This window comes from Clarias gariepinus, chromosome 9 (assembly GCF_024256425.1).
Source record: "Clarias gariepinus isolate MV-2021 ecotype Netherlands chromosome 9, CGAR_prim_01v2, whole genome shotgun sequence".
Taxonomy (NCBI): domain Eukaryota; kingdom Metazoa; phylum Chordata; class Actinopteri; order Siluriformes; family Clariidae; genus Clarias; species Clarias gariepinus.
The window spans coordinates 3168194-3187142 of record NC_071108.1 but is presented as its reverse complement, the minus strand read 5'-3'; the positions used below and the strand labels follow the sequence as shown (position 1 = coordinate 3187142).

General features: G+C 42.0%; 1 protein-coding gene across 1 annotated transcript in view; it reads right to left on the bottom strand.

Moving 5' to 3' along the window:
- Nucleotides 1–1901: 1901 nt before the first annotated feature.
- notch2 (notch receptor 2) overlaps nt 1902–18949 on the bottom strand; it is a 59717-nt gene continuing 42669 nt past the window's right edge. The window contains exons 12-34 of the mRNA XM_053503189.1: nt 18515–18625; nt 17294–17486; nt 17005–17150; nt 16438–16551; nt 16234–16353; nt 15997–16149; nt 15289–15517; nt 14290–14491; nt 14030–14183; nt 13448–13632; nt 12975–13107; nt 12647–12889; nt 12213–12325; nt 10582–11114; nt 10078–10428; nt 9838–9983; nt 9415–9619; nt 9075–9165; nt 8731–8878; nt 7005–7327; nt 6776–6923; nt 6590–6687; nt 1902–6501 (exon numbers count right to left, since the gene is read on the bottom strand). Coding sequence (XP_053359164.1) covers nt 5038–6501; nt 6590–6687; nt 6776–6923; nt 7005–7327; nt 8731–8878; nt 9075–9165; nt 9415–9619; nt 9838–9983; nt 10078–10428; nt 10582–11114; nt 12213–12325; nt 12647–12889; nt 12975–13107; nt 13448–13632; nt 14030–14183; nt 14290–14491; nt 15289–15517; nt 15997–16149; nt 16234–16353; nt 16438–16551; nt 17005–17150; nt 17294–17486; nt 18515–18625 — 5603 coding nt within the window. The 3' untranslated portion in view covers nt 1902–5037. The remainder of the gene's footprint in view (nt 6502–6589; nt 6688–6775; nt 6924–7004; nt 7328–8730; nt 8879–9074; nt 9166–9414; nt 9620–9837; nt 9984–10077; nt 10429–10581; nt 11115–12212; nt 12326–12646; nt 12890–12974; nt 13108–13447; nt 13633–14029; nt 14184–14289; nt 14492–15288; nt 15518–15996; nt 16150–16233; nt 16354–16437; nt 16552–17004; nt 17151–17293; nt 17487–18514; nt 18626–18949) is intronic.

Here is an 18949-nt window from a genome sequence, read left to right as displayed (position 1 = left end):
GAATTTAATGAAAGTTTTAGGTATTTGATTTTATTTATTTGTACCCGAAGTTAAACCGGCACCAAATGAAATCAAAATAGTAAGTAGACATGAAGTTACAGTATGTTCCAGATCACAAACCGCAAGTTTTTACAGAATTGACTAAACCTCCTGCAGTCCTTAGATCTCTGCCTGAAGTTTAATCTGCACCATCAGTAAAATCTAAACGTTGAGTAAAAGTGATGTTATGAACAGTTATGTGTGGGATTTAATAATCTACTTTAAAATAATCTCCTAATGCGCTACTGTCTCAATGTAAACAAACACCTGCACCAATAGATATTAATTAGAAAAGATAAAGTGAATATTTTGACTGGGATTAGTTCATATTTTCACTTTGGCTGAAATAACAGCGCTGAAGTGGTATAAGTGAATTTTAACACGCTGGAGTGGTTTTAAGACAAAACTTCATCTTTATCCTTTGATCTACTTTTTCCATTTCTCATCTGTGATTCACTCTCCGATTACCGAACAGGGAGTGTATTTGTCTGAGCACCAAAGAAGCACAACTTAGTGTAAACAAGGCGTAAGATACTCAACCTTACAGAATGGGATTTCTTTGTATTAATAAGTTAGACAGAGAGTTCTGCTGTACAGAGAGACACACAGACATGGACGTGGGCTTCAACCTCAAATATAATAATAATAATAATAATATCACTGATTACTTTAAAGATCAGCAGATTATTTTTAGCTTTAACCTTTTAACTGTTTCTACAAACTCTTTAACCGTCAACGATGCGTACTAACGGTAGTCAATAATCATCATCATGTAATTAATTAATAATTACTGCTTGTGTGGAGTTCTCCATGTTTCCCTTCCCATGCTACCCGTACCTGTGCATGTGATGTCCTTGTAACACTTAAAAAGAAAGAAATAATAACGGGTTTGACCCTGAGCAAAATTCAATTCAATTCAGTTTTATTTGTGTAGTGCATTTAACAGCATCATGATCGGAGAGCAGCTTTACAGAATAAAAAAATTATTTTGGGGAAATCATTTTAAATCACCGTTAATGACGATATTGGAGGTTTGTGTAAAGTTAATCAGGAATCTGAAACATTACCGTCCATCATAACTGGAAATAGTTCATCAAAACTCTTATTCGAAATGATTTTGCATTGTATATACAATTTTCTTTTTTGCAGACCTAGTGCACATGTAGAAGGATTAAGGAGTAATTTGGGACAGAGCCAGTCCGCTGTGACAATGCCTCTTCAGCTGTGCAAGCAAAGTGTGTGTGTCTCTGTGCGGACTTTGCTTGCACAGCTGATAAAAACCTGACGTAAACAACGCCCCTCTGTGTGTGTTATGTGCACTATACATATAGACATAACCTTGAGTGAAGGACGTGCAGTGGTACAGTCCAGGACACACACTTCCACAGTAAAGGAGGCATGGCCTGTGGTCTAAGCGAAGTAAAGGCCTTTACACGCCTGGCTCTTGTACCTTCTAAGTAAAATAAAGGAGGCGTGGCCTTTGAACCGGTCAGTCTCAGTGAAGGTAAGGAGGCATGGCATGTGTAGCTGCCAGTCTAAGTGAAATAAAGGAGGCGTGGCCTTCATACCCATCAATCCAAGTAAAATAAAGGCGGCATGGACTTTGTAACTGTCAGTCTAAGCAAAGAAAAGGAGGCGTGTCCTTTGTATCTATCAATCTCAGGGGAATAAAGGGGGCGTGACCCCTGTAGCTGTCAGTCTAAGTGAAGGGGGTACCTGTTAGTTTCAGTGTGAGTGATGTACCCGTCAATGTTAGTGAAGGAGGTGTGGCCTGTGTGTGTCTCACCCCCAGGAAAGTGAACACATGGACAATTAATTTCGATGGCACGTCTAAAGAAAGTAAAACATCACAAAAGGCGTAATTATGGCGTATTTCATGTTTATTGGCATCATCTGCATGTCTGCTTTGTTGGAGTTACACACATTTTGTTCGGTATACACAAAAAAAACAAGAAAAAAAAAAACATCCTTCTACGAACAAGATGAAAGGCTACAAACTTTGTATAGCAACAGCAGTGTAGGCGTGTACTAGATGAACAGAGCGGAAGTACATTACACATTAAAAATCTATGTACAGCACTTATTTATAAAAAAGAAGAAGAAAAAAAAACAATGTTTACCCACAGTATCACATGCTGCTCTCTGAGTTCAGATCAAATCATCATTATTCAAGAAGCAGAGAGAGAGAGAGAGAGAAAGAGAGAGATTTGAGTGTTTAAGTGCTATAAAGAGGTCGAGTGTGATATGACATTCTGTATCAGTGAGTGTGATGTAATGATGATATCATAACCTGTAACAAACCTGTAAATGAAAGGCGTATGATGTCAATCACCAGGAAGACAGATTTGGTTAAAAAAAAAAATACTTTTGGTTATTTAAAAAAAATAAAAATAAAAAAAGTCATTTGGTGTTCAGGATACTAAATGGCTATGATGTGTAAAAACTGCAAAGTTATGATTGTATTCATCAGGTTTATAAAGCTTTGCTTAAACAAAGAAAAATTTAGATTTAAAAAATTAAGGCAGTTTTTTAATGACAGACAGGAAGTATAAAAAAAGTAACATTATTTAAAACAGGAAACTTTAGAACTAAAAAAACCTAGTATAAAAAACAAATCGAAGGAACAAAAACATATATATATATATATATATTTATATTTATGAGCAACTGTACAATTGAAGGCACGTTGAAAATCTACGACTACATTTTTTATTTTTTCACCAAATTAAAGATGACCGTCGGAATTATCTCCTTCGCTAATAAAATACTGAAACAGACTGCATGGATTATCATCACTGATCGATTAATTCTATCACTGATTTTAGATTAAAATTTGACTCAAACATCGCAGCAAACTAACCACAGATTTCACGATAACATCCTCACTCACGCTAACTTCTGCTGTGAGGCGACGTCCAATTTCGATCATCACTAGAAAGAGACAAATTGCTGACATCACTCCGGTTTGTGGGTATGTGGGCGTGGCCTGTTTAACTCTTCACATTTTGTTCTGATGGGTCAGAGGGTTGTGCTAATAAGTTTCCTATAACAGGAGCTCTGATTACGTTTACAAGGTGTTTGGTATATATTCATCGATGCGCAAGTGTTTCTATAGTAACAGCTGATTGACAGGGATTTAGACGACGTGAATAGACGTTTATGTGCCGGGTATGGAGGAAGTTTCAAATTCAAAATAAAAATTTTCTCTCCGTCCCCGGTGTCAGTGCTTTGTAACAGTTCTTAAGAGAAGTTTTTTTTTTTTTTTTTAGCTTTGCGTTAACATGAAGTCTGCCTGCTGCTAAAATGGTTTACACAACATTAAAATGTACCTATAAATAAAGAAAAATGTTTTTTAAAAAGGTAGCAAGAAGAATAAAACTCTTCGGTATGTCCTGTAATATGAAAAAAAACGTCACTTTTGTGAGCGGTAACAGTCACTCTGGAGTGTTTAATTGCTTTTCTACTAACTATTCCCAACTCTAGATTTGGAAAATATGTAACGTGATGACGTGACAACTTGGATTCTCACAGTGATGCATTACGGGATTAAAATTAGTGCACTTTATAACACTAGGTCTAGTTCTAAAAATCATGAAATACACGTGTATGATGAATAGTGTTAGTCTTGTTTAAGGTGTTTAAAAAAAAATAAACTCCTGGTCGCTTCACGAAATCAAAAATGACTGATCGACAATCTAAGGGGCGACGATAATGTAAAACCATGGATTAAAGCTGGTTTTTGTTTTTTTTGGAGTGAACCATGCGGATTTGTCGCTTGCTAGAACGAACGAACACAATCGAGGGATTTCTTTATCCGAGTACACACACAATATACACACACATTTACATTTGGCAGTTTCTCCTGAACAGAGTGAGTTAGTGATATATTTTCAAAACACGTTTTAAAATTTATAATCATGCTTATCAAAAATTTTCCAAGAGTGAATCACAATCTTAAGGCATTTATCATTGAAACCAAAAAAAAAAAAAAAAAAAAAAAGGTAAATCAGAGCCCGCGTAACATCGAGACGGCTAGATTCGAGCCAACAGGCTGCTGTACAACCTACAAAAAACAGAAGCTTCAAGAATTGTTGCTGTAACTTGAACAAAGGAGTTGCGTCACGGTTAGACAGACCCTGGAGACGGGCACAGTGGTGTAGGACCAAAAAAATTATACAAAATACGACATTTTATAACAAAAGGCAGTTTTAGCTCAAATGTAACAACGACCCATTGCATTTTAAAAAACATTTACAATGGTTAGTAAGTCCATGTTAAACAATATATATATAAGCTTTGGAGACCGCTTTAAAAAATAAAAATAAAACAATAAAAGTTGAGTGGTTGCATTTTATTTGCGATCTGATTTCCTTCAAGGCTTAAAAAAAAGTTGAAGCAAAATAGCGACGACGTTGAAAACTTTAAGTCCAGCTCATTGTCTTTAATTGTAACAAACGATTGTCCACAGACGCCATTCCATGGGCGATTTGCTGATGAAGTAATTCATTCATCAACAGACGCCGTTTTTACACTTTGATCAGGATTATATATTTGTATATAGACATAAACGTATAGCCAGGTATATGAATTGTCTACATAGAGATTCATTTGAAATACTTCTGTTTGATCAAAGTACAAAAGATCGGACATGCTAAATGATTTTCCTTTTTTTCCAGCACGAATCCACAGACGATCAACCGGAGATGATTCAGTCCACACGTGATCATCATCTTCCCACAATCCGATTCAGATCCCAGACTCGTGACGTCGCTGAGCATCACGAGAACGCTTCGTTCTCAGGATCACTGCATGTAAGAGGATTTCAAATTGCATAAAGAACCACAGATGAATTTCTGCATAGTGCATAAAAACGATAGAGGAGTGTATGAGAGAGAGAAAGAGAGAGAGTATCTTTAAGTGACATATTTATGCTGATTAAGCTCCATTTTAGGGAGGTAATTTGCAAATGAACACCACAGTCACAACTAAAGGGGATTATTACGCGTACACGCTGCTGCACGGTTGCTGCTGTTGCTGCGGCGGCTGCGCTGGCTGTGAGGGCTGCGGCTGCAGCAGAGAAGCCTGTTCTGGAACGTGAGTGTGTGCATGTGTGTGTGGGTGCGCATGTGTGTGCAAAGCGCCGTGCGGGCTTGTGGTTACATCAGACCAGTCTGAATGCGAGTGAGGCGAAGACGAAGAGGACCAGGGATCTGGTGACTCGGGCGACGGAGTCAGGTACGGGTGCTCGCTAGAAGGTGGAGCTCCATGCCCCGGTGTTGTGACTTCAGAGCCCTGACCCGGAGTCGTCACCACCTCGGACCCGGCGCCGCTGGTGTAGCTGCGGTGCGAGGGAGGAGTCGGGTATTTATCCACTGGGCTCTGTAGCTGCTGATGGTACGGCGTCACCTGTCTCACCTGAGGCTCTGCCATGTTATGGGCGTGGCTGTGAAGGTGTGGGATGCCATGTTGTAGCCTCGCATCCTGCATGGGATACATCATCTCCGGGCTGCAGTGCATGTGGTTAAGACCCTGGGGTTGGGTTTGACTCATCTGCATGGCCCCCTGCTGGTTTGGTTTGAGAAGTGCCTGGTTTCTCGATGCCATCATCTGGAAGGTGACGATCGACGGAAGCTGCTCTCGGCTCACGTTCACGGGCGAGAGGATGCCTTGGCCGGGGTGGTGCTGCGGGAGGCCCGAGTGCGCCTGCGGCATCTGGTGGGAAACCATGTGGCCAAAAACGTGCGGGGAGGGATAGCCGTGCTTAGTCACACCCACCCAGCTCTGCTGCTGCCCTAGCATGTGGCTGACAGGGGGCAGGAGGGGGCGGGTTGAGGCGGTGGTCATCAGCGGAGGGGATTTTGCCATGGTAGCAGCTCCTGCCACATCCGTCGTGTATGAATGTGGCGATTCTAGCGAATCCACCGGCGACATCGTGACCGAGCTTTCAGGTACACCCGTGCCTGGTGTTCCTGCTGTTCCTTTGGTGCCGTTAGTGTTAGCAGTCACGGTTGAGGTTACCATGGTACCACTGGATGTAGCCGCCAATCCTGTCGCTTCTCCTCCGGTTGGTTTCTTCCTCCTCTTTGTCTTCATCTCTTTCAGATCTTTGACTCCACCCCCAGGGCCATTAGGGCCACCGACTTTGGCGGCGCCACCACCGCTACGCCGGTTCTTCTTGTTCTGCTGCCCCGGTCGCATGCCCATGACCCCGTTACCAGGGCACACCATGGAGGGGTGTCCACCCCCACCGTTTCCAACATGGTTCGGTCCAGAATGCGGGCTGTGCACGAGATTGTACTGGTCGAGCAGGCGAACGATATCGTGGTGCATCCGTTCCTGTGCTGTGTCACGTGGCAACCGGTCCAGATGATCGGTGATGTCACGGTTGGAGTAGTGATCCAGGAGAACCTGAGCTGCCTCGAAACTGCCTTCACGTGCCGCCAGGAACAGCGGAGTCTCCTCCTGAACAACAATACAAATAAAAACATAGGAATTAAAATTCGAAAAAGATGAGTATACAATTAGTATATTTCCTGAACACCACGCTCACCTTGTTGTTCTGCATGTCTCGATTGGCGCCGTTCTTCAGGAGCACCAGTGTGGCCTCGACGTTGTTCACGGCAGCAGCCCAATGCAGAGCAGATTTACCTGCCCAGGTCAGTAAATCATGTTTAGGTTAAGACATCATAAAGTGGAATTTTAATTATTTAGAAGATATTCGTGCTTTGTGTCATACCGTGATCGTCCACGGCGTTTACATCGGCGTGGCAGTGCACCAGCTCCTCCACCATGCCCTCGACGGCCAACCTAGCTGCCAGAATTAAAGGAGTCGTTCCATCGTTCATCCTCGCATCCAGCTCCGTGGCACGGTTACGTATCAGGATCTAAAACAGAGCAGTGTTTAAAGTAAGCAACCAGATAACAACACTAGTTTGAAATTTGCGTACTTTGTACCCGTTTCTAACCTGAAACACTCCCTGTGCGTCGGCGGCAATGGCAGCGTGCAGAGGTGTTCGACCCAAGTTGTCGTGAGCGTTGGGGTCGGCGCCGGCGTCCAGCAGCCTCTTGGCGGCGTCGGCGCGGGCGTAGCGGGCGGCCAGGTGAAGAGCAGTCTCGCCTGTGCGCTCCGTCTGTGCGTTGAGTGTGGCACCCTGAGAGATCAGGTCACTGATCATGTTTGTGCCAGGCTCATCGACTCCGCTCTCCTCCTCCTCTTCGGCTAAGACGCTAACACACTCGGGACTGCTGCCACCCCGCAGAGACGCCAGCATCAGAGGAGTGAAACCGTCTGAAAGAGAGAAGAAAATCAGGGTTTTTTTTTTTTGTTACCTATGATATCTATTTTCTGCAAATATCTGAAAGACAACAACTATACATGTTACAACACTTTTGTTCTTGTAAAGTAGTGTCACATGGCTCTAATTTGAAAAACACGGTTCCTATATTTAATGATGTATGAAGAATAATAACCTGTTATGTGGTAAATTCTTTAAAATCATACATCTTATCCTTCTTAAAATCTCACAATCTTGCACAATAAATTAAAAGCATGTATTAAATTTTTTTAAAGGCCTCACAAGTAACTGAACGTGAAAAATTTGTCACTTTTAAATATCTACTATACTCAGCAAAAAAAGAATAGTCCCTTTTTCAGGACTGTGTATTTCAACAATAATGTTGTAAAAATCCAAATAACTTTACAGATCTTTATTGTAAAGGGTTTAAACAATGTTTTCCATGCATGTGTAATTAACCATAATCAATTAATTAACATGCACCTGTGGAATGGTCGTTAAGACCTAAACAGCTTACAAAAAGTAGGCATTTAAGGTCACAGTTCTAAAAACGCAGGACACTAAAGAGACTTGTCTACCGACTGTGAAAAACACCCAAAGAAAGATGCCCAGGGTCCCTGCTCATCTGCGTAAACGTGCATTAGGCATGCTGCAAGGAGGCATGAGGACCGCTGATGTGGCTAGGGCGATAAATCGCCATGTTCGCACCGTGAGACTCCTAAGTCGGCGCTACAGGGAGACAGGAAGGACAGCTGATCATCCTCGCGGTGGAAGACCACGTGTAACAACACCTGCACAGGATCGGTACATCCGAATATCACACCCACGTGACAGGTACAGGACGGCCACAACAACTGCCCGAGTCACACCAGGAACACACAATCCCTCCATCAGTGCTCAGACTGTCCGCAATAGGCAGTCCATGAGGAGGAGATGCACTGCAGGACTTATAGCACCTGGTGGCCACCAGATACTGACTGGTACTTTTGATTTTAAGCCTCCCTTCATTCAGGGACACATTGGGAAACATTTTTAGTTTATGTCTTATGGTGTTCACTCTTTTAGTGTTCATACAAATATTTACACATTAAGTTTACTGAAAGTAAAAACAGTTGAAAGTCAGAGGACGTTTATTTTTTTGCTGAGTATATTTCCATTATTTAATCCACATTCATCTTAGCATGTTTTTTTTTTTGCTTACTACTGTTTCAGTTGTCGTCCTTACTAGACCTTTGTATTGTATAATTTTTTTGTTATGTTTTAACATCATATGCATTTAAAAATCTTTTTTTTGTCACCCAATTTTCCCTACCCCCCAATCATCAAAAAATTTTCTGTGATTTTTCTGTTCACGTAACAATTCCCCTCAAGTTAACTTCTTTAACCGGGTCATTACCAGGTCCTTTCACGTTAACGTCCAGACAGTCCATGTCGATATCAGCCTGAGGTGGGGTAAGGGTGATATCAGCAGCTTTGTGGTGCTGCAGAGTCCACTCTCTGCGATCCACTCCTGCATCCACTCCCAACAACGGCTTGTCTTCCAACTAACATATAGAGAAACAAAAAAAACGTTAAAAAAGATAAAGAGAGAATGTTAAATACACTTATGTCTCTATACTATATATATATATATATATATATATATATGTTAGTTTATCTTCATCAAAATGTGTTTAAATGCAAAGGTGTGTGTGTGTGTGAGTGCGTGCAATTGTATGTGTGACAGAGACTTTTTCTCACCCTTGGCTTCTTTGGCCGATGCTCCTCCTCCGGCCAGTGATGTCCAGCACTGCCGTCAATCAGTCCTTCAACCTGTGACTTCTGAAGATTCCTACAAACCACCAGGAAAAAGAAATGAGAAATGCCATGGTTCAGATTAAAAGTACACTGATCTTTATTTTACTTTTGTTGTACAAAAATCAATGCCGTTAACATGCCTATCTAAATCATTTTGTCTCCAAACTCCACACAGACACACACACAGTCCTGAAGGCTAACAACTACACTACTGTTTTGGTTAAAAAAAAAAAAAACCTGAACTACAAAAAAAAAAAATTCCGACTATATCAGTTCGACTCACTTCATGCCGAAGTCATCCTGGCCTACTGGTTCTCTCCGCTTGCTGTCCTTCTTGGCCAGGAATCCGTCTGGCATCCAGAGGATGCCGTGCTTGCGTTTACGTTTGGCAATCAAAACGCCCAAAATCAGGATAAGCAGGATGATGCCACCTGCCACAGCGACCAGGTAGAGGAGAGGATTTTTATCCGGTGGATAAGATGGAAGACCTGGGGGTAGGGAGTATTACCATGAGAACAATCATTGTTTATATTTATTTAATTTATTATAATGTTAAATAAAAATTTGGGGGATAATGGAAAAAGATCAATGCTGGGTGCGGTATCGTTTTATCTACAAAACATCTTTTAAGGACATCAGTTTATTCAAAGGCTTTTCTTTCAGTTTGTTCTTAAACAAACAAAACAAAACAGGAGATCTGACATACTATCCACAGAGACGATGGGATAATGCAGCTCGTCCTTGAGGGACTCGGCTGCGATGTACGAGGCGGCCTGGTCGGTGCTGGCGAAACATTCACTGGGCGTCGTCTCAGCGCACTGACGGTTATCGATCTCCAGATACACCTTCGACCTGCACGTGACCGGCAAAGCATAATGTTAGTGTCACACGCAAACGGATATATTTTAGGCGAAATTGTTTATCGACTGTGTTTCATCAAACGTACCCGATGACCTCATTCTTCAGCTCCCTTTTGCCGATTCGCTTGGCGCCGGCGGAGTCGACGTGCGCGTTGTTGTGGTCGGGGCCGTAATACGGATAGACCATGGGCTGCTGCTGATCGTCGTGCTTGACGCGCAGGTTGGTGTGAAGCAACATGCCCAGAGAGCGCAGGAAGCCGTTTATATCTCCGAGAAGTTCTGTGGGCTGCAGCAGCACCACGATGATCAGCGTGCCGTCCGCCAGCTGAGCCGGCTTGTCGGTGGAGCAGTCTAAGCCGTCCCAGCCGCACGCCTCGTTGTTACAGCCCTCGTTACAGTAGCCGTTCTGATAGTGGTCACGACAGTACAGGTCATACCTGCAAAAGGAGAAGGAGGTGGAGGTGGATAAGGGAGCGACAGATTTCCTGTTACAGAGTTTAATTACAGGAACTTTAAAACATTTACACTTTTGTCATTGATCATTTGCTCAAATCCGTCTGACTGTCTCAGGGTGGCGCTGCGATACGTACTTGCACACGCTAGGCGTGGACGGCGAGGTCTTCGGGCACTCGAAGCTGTCGAAGAGGCAGACTGCGTTATTGCACTCTGGGTCGCAGCGTCCATTACGAAAGTACTCCCAGCACGGTACAGAGGCTGTGCAGTTCTCCCACGGGCGGAGCCGGTGCAGAGTGCAGTCTCCTCCGTCCCAGTCGCACTCTGCGTTTTTACACTGTGGGTCACACACCCTGTCGCCACGGCGTTCCCGACACTCCACGTAAGGGCAGGACGCAGTCCTGTCTCTGATCTGGCAGTGCTCTCCGCTGTAGCCAGCCAGGCAGTGGCAAAAGAACGAGTTGGATTTGTGCGGACCTTTCACGCATACGCCGCCGTTTTGGCACGAGCAGGGTGGATTTTGGTTTTCGCACAGCGCACCGGAGAAGCCAGATGGGCAGACGCACTCAGGCTGGCGGAGTGAGGACAACCGGCACCATCCGCCATTCTGACATCGCAGGTTGGCACAAGTGTAGATCTCGATATCACCGCAGTTAGAACCCGTATGGCCCTGAGAGACATTGTGGTTAAAATGTTTACAGATTAATTTAAGTAAAGGAAATGTATTTCAGACCTGGAGAGCATGGATGATTTCTTATATTTAGAGAATAAAAATTTCACAAAGTTAAGTCTAACACTAAGAGTGGGCAATATGATGATGATGATACAAGACTGATACTATTATTATTATCACCAGATAAAATTAGGAGTGGAGAAATATTAATAAAACATCTGGCCCGATACTCGAAGACCTTTCTGTGATACAATATGGACTGTACAGTTTGCTAACAAATTGACAAGAAAACATAAGTGTGTCATTTTACATAATTCTAAGAATATCTAAATCAACTCTTTAAAAAAGCTGAGAATTTTTATAATCTATAAAAAAAAGATGCTTCAAAATATACTGTCATATTGCTAGACCCCATCCTTTATGATCTGATTTTAACATGGTTACTATTCTTTTCTTCTTAGTTTCGAAACATTGTTTTGGTAACCATTAAATAAAACTCTCGATATTTTATTTTTTTTTTTTTTTTACACTTTCATAGGTGGCAGCCTTTATTTATTTATTTATTTATTAAGCAAACCCCTATACTTTGTATCGTGGAAATGTCTTCAAGTATTGTGATACGATATTTTTGGCCATATTGCTCCAACCCCAGCTATCAAACCTACAATGTATAGACAATTATATCTTTTTTTTATATTTCACCTTTCCAAGACACAAACTAAAATACAAGCAACCTGATAGAAAATACATCTTTAAGAACTCACACCAAGGTGAGGCGCATAAGCTTTCTGAAAAACAGAAGCTGGACTAGAGCTTCTCGAGATAAAACTCTAACCATTTTGTATTATTTTTACCTGATCTATGCTGTCTCTCCATTTTAGTGCAGGCGTGAGGAAAAGGAGAGAACAAGCAGTGGTTAGAGAAGAAGCCATTTTTGTACCATGCAGAAAAAAAGTGAGATATAAAAGCATGTGTTATAAACAGAAGGCAGGGAGAAGCAGAGCAAGAATATGAGCAAGAGTGAGGAAGAACATTTCCCAGAGACCCTAAAATCACGATTCTCTCACACATACACTCAAACACTTCTGTACTTACAGGTGGACAGGTGCAGGTGTACCCATGGACTGAGCTCGTGTTCATATAGCACTTGCCCCCGTTGTGGCACGGTTTCGACTGACAAAGATCAACCATCGACTCACAATGACGACCTACAGGACATACACACACACAAAATAACGTCACACACTTGAATGTTTTTGAGTCACACCAAGTAATTAAACAGGAAAATGAATCAAAACATGGATCAAACACTTGAATGCAAACCTAAAAATCCACATTCACACAAGTTACTAAACTGAAAATGCACTACGCCCGGCCTTCCTCCCATTTTCATTCCCTGCTGCTAAACACTGCATTAAATTTCTGCCTTTATTTCTGATGAGCTGTGTCGAATGCTTATGTTTTGCAGAAACAACAAACTTTCGTCTCTCAAACTACTTAAATAAAAGAAAACGTGAAAGCAGTCTCACCGGTGTAACCGAGGCGACAGCGACACTGGTAGTCGTTGGCGAGCTGGACACAGTCGATGCTGCCGAGTTTGTTGCACGGAGATGAGCTGCACTCGTTAATGTCGCCTTCGCAGTGATCACCGGTAAAACCTGGAGGACACGTGCACTTGTAGTGACCGATACCGTCCATGCAGCGACCGCCGTTCAGACAGGGCGAGCCATACTCGGTGGAACACTCGTCGACGTCCACCTCGCACCGCACACCTGACAGGCAGAGACAACGGTATGTAAGCGACAAACACATTCTTTAGACGAATCTAATACATCTGTGTTTGTGTGTATCCGGTACCTTTGGTTCCAGGTGGGCAGGCGCAGTAGAACTGATTCTCCAGGTTGATGCAGCTGCCTCCGTTACGACACGGGTTCGACAGACACTCGTTTACATCATACTCGCAGTTTACTCCCTGATAACCAGGCTTACACTGAGAGAAAGACAGACAAGCCAGAAAGAGAGAGAAAAAAAAGGAAGACAGATTAAAAATGAGAACAAGACAGATGGAGACCAACAAAATAAGAGAAGGAATGAGTGAAAAAAAGAGAAAAAATGACAGAGCGTATCAGAGAAAGACAGACAGAAAAGAAAGAGAACAAGAACAAACGAGTGATGGAAAAAGAGTGGAAGAAAGTAAGAAACGGAAAGAGAGACAGACAAACAAACAGACAAGAGTGCAAGACAAAGATGGAGATGCACTATCGTACACCCAATATCATGAACCATTTTTATTTTAACATACACACTACTTGTTTGTTTATTTGTTTTACCTGGCAGTCATATTCTGCCTGGTAGTCCACACACGTCCCTCCGTTCCTGCAGGGATTGGACAAACACTCGTCGATCCCGATCTCACAGTAGCTGCCCGTCCAGCCCACCTGACACGAGCAGGAGTGTGTGTTATCCTTGTTTACACACACTCCGCCATTCATACACAAACGCTCCACTAGGACACCTAAAAGCATCACACATGCACACACACACACATCCAAATAATTATGTAGCATCACACATACTAATAAACTCTTTATACGTCTTTTGCTTATATTTTTGTCATAAAAGGTCAGTATCTGGGATCTCCTCAGTTACAAAAGCTCATGTGCCTTATTAATAATTTTACTGCTCATTTGTAAAGCTCATTTAAAAAAACTAGTTAGTAAACACTAGTTATATGAGAGTCGCTTGGGGCGTTGACCGGACAACACTTTAAAACATCACACGAAACGTTAAATTGTGTGCACCGTGTGTATTCTGGGAAGCAGTGACAGTTTAATGTTAAAGCATAGTTTTGTTTTGTTTTTAAAAAGAAAGAATAAAAAAGAAGGACATTTTAGATTGAGAGTCTGACGGACCTTTCTTTTCAGCTGCGTTTTGGCACGAGAGGTTAGGGATGTCACAGTAAAGCCCGCTCCAGTCCTGTGGACACCGACAGCGCCATGTCGTCTCCTGCTGGACACACTCGCCACCGTTCTTACACTGGATGTTCTTGCATAGATTCTCCATTGACTACAAAAAAAAAGGAAAAATTATGATGAAGTGTGCCATTTTTATGCAAGATAATAGTAAATAATACTCTGTGTATGTGTGTGTGTGTGTGTGTAATTGTGTGTACCTGGCAGAATCGTCCCGTGTACTCCATAGGACAGATGCAGCGGAACGTTCCGAGGCCGTCTACGCAGGTGCCTCCGTTTTTACACGGCTGCGACTCACACTCGTTAATCTCGTACTGGCAGAACGAGCCGGTGAATCCAGGATGACACCGACAGGAGAAGCGGTTTATGCCGTCCACGCACGTGCCATTATTCAGACAGGAGCTGAACAGAGAGAGAAACCAGAGAGAGAGAGAGAGAGAAGATCTGGAATTTTATTTAAGTTTAAGAATCTTTGCAATTTATTTTGTTCAAATGTACTCACTATTGTAAAATTACTCAAGCATTTATATTTTCAACAAATTCATCAGACGATGTGACCATAAAGATCCAGAATAAGATTCAGATGCGTTTATGGTTGAAATGTTGCACAAGTTGCACAAGTTGTACACATACATACAGACATTCGTAGATACATACACACTTACAGTGCTGTGGAAAAAGTATTTCCTGTTTTTTTTCTTTGGATATTTTGCGAGTAAATACAAAATACAATTTTTAAACAATGATTTCATTTATTAAGAGAAAAAATATAGGGCCAGGTAGATTTGGACCGTTTTTTTCCCCTTAATAAATGAAATCATTTACTTAAAAACTGCATTTGTATTTACTTGGGTATATTTGTGTAATATAAATTATTTTTTGATCATTCAAGTGTGACAAATATACAAAATAAATCAGCAAGGAGAAAATACTGCTTTGCCATAGGCATCCTTAAAAAAATTAAATGAAACATTTCTACATCAAAAATAAAATACTATAAAGAGCAGGAAACATTAGGAAATAAAAATAAAATAAATACTTGGATAAAACCCTTTGCTTTTTTTTAATAAACATCACAAGGAACACTTTTAGTGAATATTAACTAAATATCTTATATTAGATGATAAAATAATTAAAAACCCACATTACAGGGACAAAGCAAAAAAAAAAAAAGAAAAAAAAAAGACGACAGCGCTTACGTCTCGGTGCATTCGGGGATGTTGCGTTCGCAGTTGATGCCGTCGTAACCAGGTTGACACTGGCACGTGTAGCTGTTGACAAAGTCTGTGCAAGTTCCTTCGTGCCTGCAAGGGGAGCTCTCGCACTCATTCACCTCCTCCTCACATCGCTCGCCGTAGAAACCGGGCCTGCACTCACACGAGAAGCGGCCCACTTTGTCCACGCATGAGCCTCCGTTGATACAGGGGTCTTAGAAAGAAAGAAAGAAAAAAGAAAGAAAAATGAACAAACAAACAAAAAGTTTTTATTTTTCTATAACATACTGAAGTGTTTTATTTCTTTTATACCACAAGAAAAACTAGATCTAGTAATACAAGTGTTAGTGTTACTCTGTGACATCATACTTTTGGTACATTTAGAATTGCTGAACATTTTAAACTTCACCGTACAAACATATTTTTTATTTCTTTATGTGCATTCTGATGAACAAAGCCCCAGTGAATGAAGTGTTACCATGGAAATGACAATGTATTCGCGAGTTAACACCTTCGGACCAGTCAGAACCAAGATCTCTCAGAGTTTTGGCATAACGTGATAACAGACAGCCAATAAGCTGAGATTTAAAAGCCTCTGAGGTGTGTATATGTGAGTGTGCATGTGTGTGAAAGTCCAGACTTAAATCTGATTAAGTAAACAGGCCATTCACGCACACGTGCGAGTGTACTCACTGGAGCTGCAGTCATCGATGTTGGTCTGACAGTTAACGCCGCTGTACCCGGGCTGGCAACTACACAAGTAGCTGCCCTGAGTGTTATGACAGCGAGCGCCGTTCAAACACGGCTTCTTCTTACACTCATCCACGTCCTCCGTACACTGGGCTCCTACACACACACACATGCTTTAATACCTATACAAATCTACTCGAGATGAAAGATTGTTGCATGAGAGTCAGCGCCTACACACACCTTTCCACCCAGTAGGACACTTGCAGGTAAAGGAGGTGTAATCCGGTGAGGGCCGACACACACCTCCTCTCTGACATGGCTGAGACGCACACGGCATTAATTCCTCCTCGCAGTGTCTCCCTACAAGACAGGAGGGACAGATGTGAGGATAGCAGAAGACCATAGTGTGTGTGTGTGTGTGTGTGTGTGTGTGTGTGTGTTTACCTGTGTACGGCAGAGGGCAGTTACAGGTGTAGCTGTTAACTCCATCGATGCAGTTGCCCTTGTTCTCACAGGGGTTCGACTGACACTCGTTAATGTTTATCTCACAATTCACACCTGAGAGAGAGAGAAAGAGACAAAAAGGAAGAAAAGTGGGAAAGAAAGAGAGAGATGGACAGAAACAAAGAAAAAAAAGAATACAGATTAAAAAACAAAAAAGGGAAAAATACATAAATGGAGGGAGAAAGGAGAGAGGGACAGTCAGAGAGTGAGAATGAGAGAATGAAAGATGGAGAGAAATAGACAGAGGGCAGTAAAAAGAGTTAAAGATGAATAAGAGAAACAGAGAGAAGGGAGCGGTGAGGGAGAGAAGGGGAAGAAATGGATAAAGAGAGAGAGAGAGAGAGAAAAGTAAGAGCATGAGGTAGATAAAGCGAGTGAATGAGTAAAGGACAGAAACAGAGAGAGAGAGATAGAGAGAGAGGTGGGGGGGTAGTAATGCAATTAAAATTGAAGGGTCACACATGCAACATTGCGCACTGTTTAATAAACACACACACACAAACGCACCAGTGTATCCCAGCAGACAACTGCATGTGTAGCTGTTCACAGCGTTTTTACAGCGTCCTCCGTTCTGACAGGGGCTGGACTCGCACTCGTTCTTCTCCTGATCGCAGTTCTGACCCTCATACCCAGGCACACACACACAACGGTACCTACACACACACACACAACAGCTGATTCAGTAAACTGAAAAGAATAAAGCTAAACAATAATAAAAACAGAACAAGACTTGTTTCTCATTAACGGTTACAGAAGCACTGAGGAATAAAGAGAGGGAAAGAAATCAGACTCGTACCCGTTCTGGACCTCCTCGCATCTCCCGTGGTGACAGGGTTGAGGGGCGCAGTGATCGGCCCCGGAGTGACACAGCAGGCCGTGAGTCCCAGCTGGACACTGACACTCGAACCCGTTGACTTTATCCACACACGTCCCTCCGCTGAGACACGGGTTCGAACTGCACTCGTCTATCTCCTTGCTGCACCGCTCACCTAAAGGGACCACGGGCACAAGGCGATGACGAGACAGAGAGAATACAGTGAGAAGAACAGGATGGGTGGAAGTGAGGAGAGAGAGAAAGAGAGAGGTGATAAGAAGAATAAAACAGAGAGAGGGAGAAACAGACATAAGGCAAGAAAAACAAACCAAGAGAAAAAAAGGACAGGAAATGTGGGTATACGTAATAAAACGAATGGAGTGAGTGAGAGGAAGAGATGCAGGAAAGCAGTGGATAAGATGGAAGGAGATTAAAGGAGAATGAAAGGAAATAGAATACAGAGGAAGATGATTAAAAAGAACGAATAAAGAGAGAGATGGAGCAAGAAAGAACAAGTAGTTTTAGAGGAGTGTTAAAAAGCAAAGTATCCAAAAAAGGGAAGGACAAAAAAAGGCAAAGAGATAGTGATAGAGAAAGAAAGAAGGAAAAAAACAAAAAGTAGGAAGCACATGAAATAAAAACAGGAGATAGAGATACAGAGGATGGAAAGAGAGGGAGAAAGAGAGAATGCAGACAGAAATGCAGCAATTGGGAGAGTAAGATCAGCAAAAGAAGGATAAGCAAGGGAAAAAAGAAAGAATAAAGATGAGGAAAGGTTAGAAAAAGAGAGGGAAAGTAAGACAAATATAAAAAAATAAGAGGAGATGAAAAGAAGAGAAGAAAAAGAGAACAGGAATGAGAAGGAGTGAATGGATGGAGAGAAAAATTAAGATAGGAAAAGGAAAGGGTTAATTAAAAAAGAAGGACAAGAAAGGAAAGAAAGAAAAAATAAAATAGTATGAGCAAAATAAACAAGAAAAGATAAAAATTTAAAGAAAGATACATATTGAGAGGAATAAGGCAAAAAAAGAAAAGATGGTGTGTGTGTGTGTGTGTGTGTGTGTGTGTGTGTGTGTGTGTGTGTGTGTGAGAGAAAGGGGGATTGATTAATCAATGGAATGAGTGGCATGTGCGCTATGAATAAAATGCGAAACTGTAACTGTATACACGCGTGTGTGTGTGTGTGTGTGTGTGTGTGTGTACCTGTATATCCAGGATCGCACACACACTTGTACTTGTTAATTCCGTCCTCACACACACCGTGCTGACACGGGTTACTGATGCAGTCGTTATAGTTGTTCTCACAGTTCACACCTGCAGAGAGACAGAGAGGCGTAAATCTCACATCGGATTAAAGACGGACGAGTGGAGAGACCTGAACGACCTGTTTTAGAGTCTACATGCACATGCGCCGGCACACACACGTACACACATGCACAAGATTTCTTCCACCTCGATACACGACTTTCACCCTAATCATTCATGTATTAGTTTTAAACCAATAGTATCCTGATAATTTCTATTTTAGATCTATCCTTTCCTTCTGCTATATAAAACAATGACATTTAATTCTCGACCCATAATACTGTTCCTGTTTTTGAAATAACGAGACATGTTTATCCCGTCAAATAGCTGCAT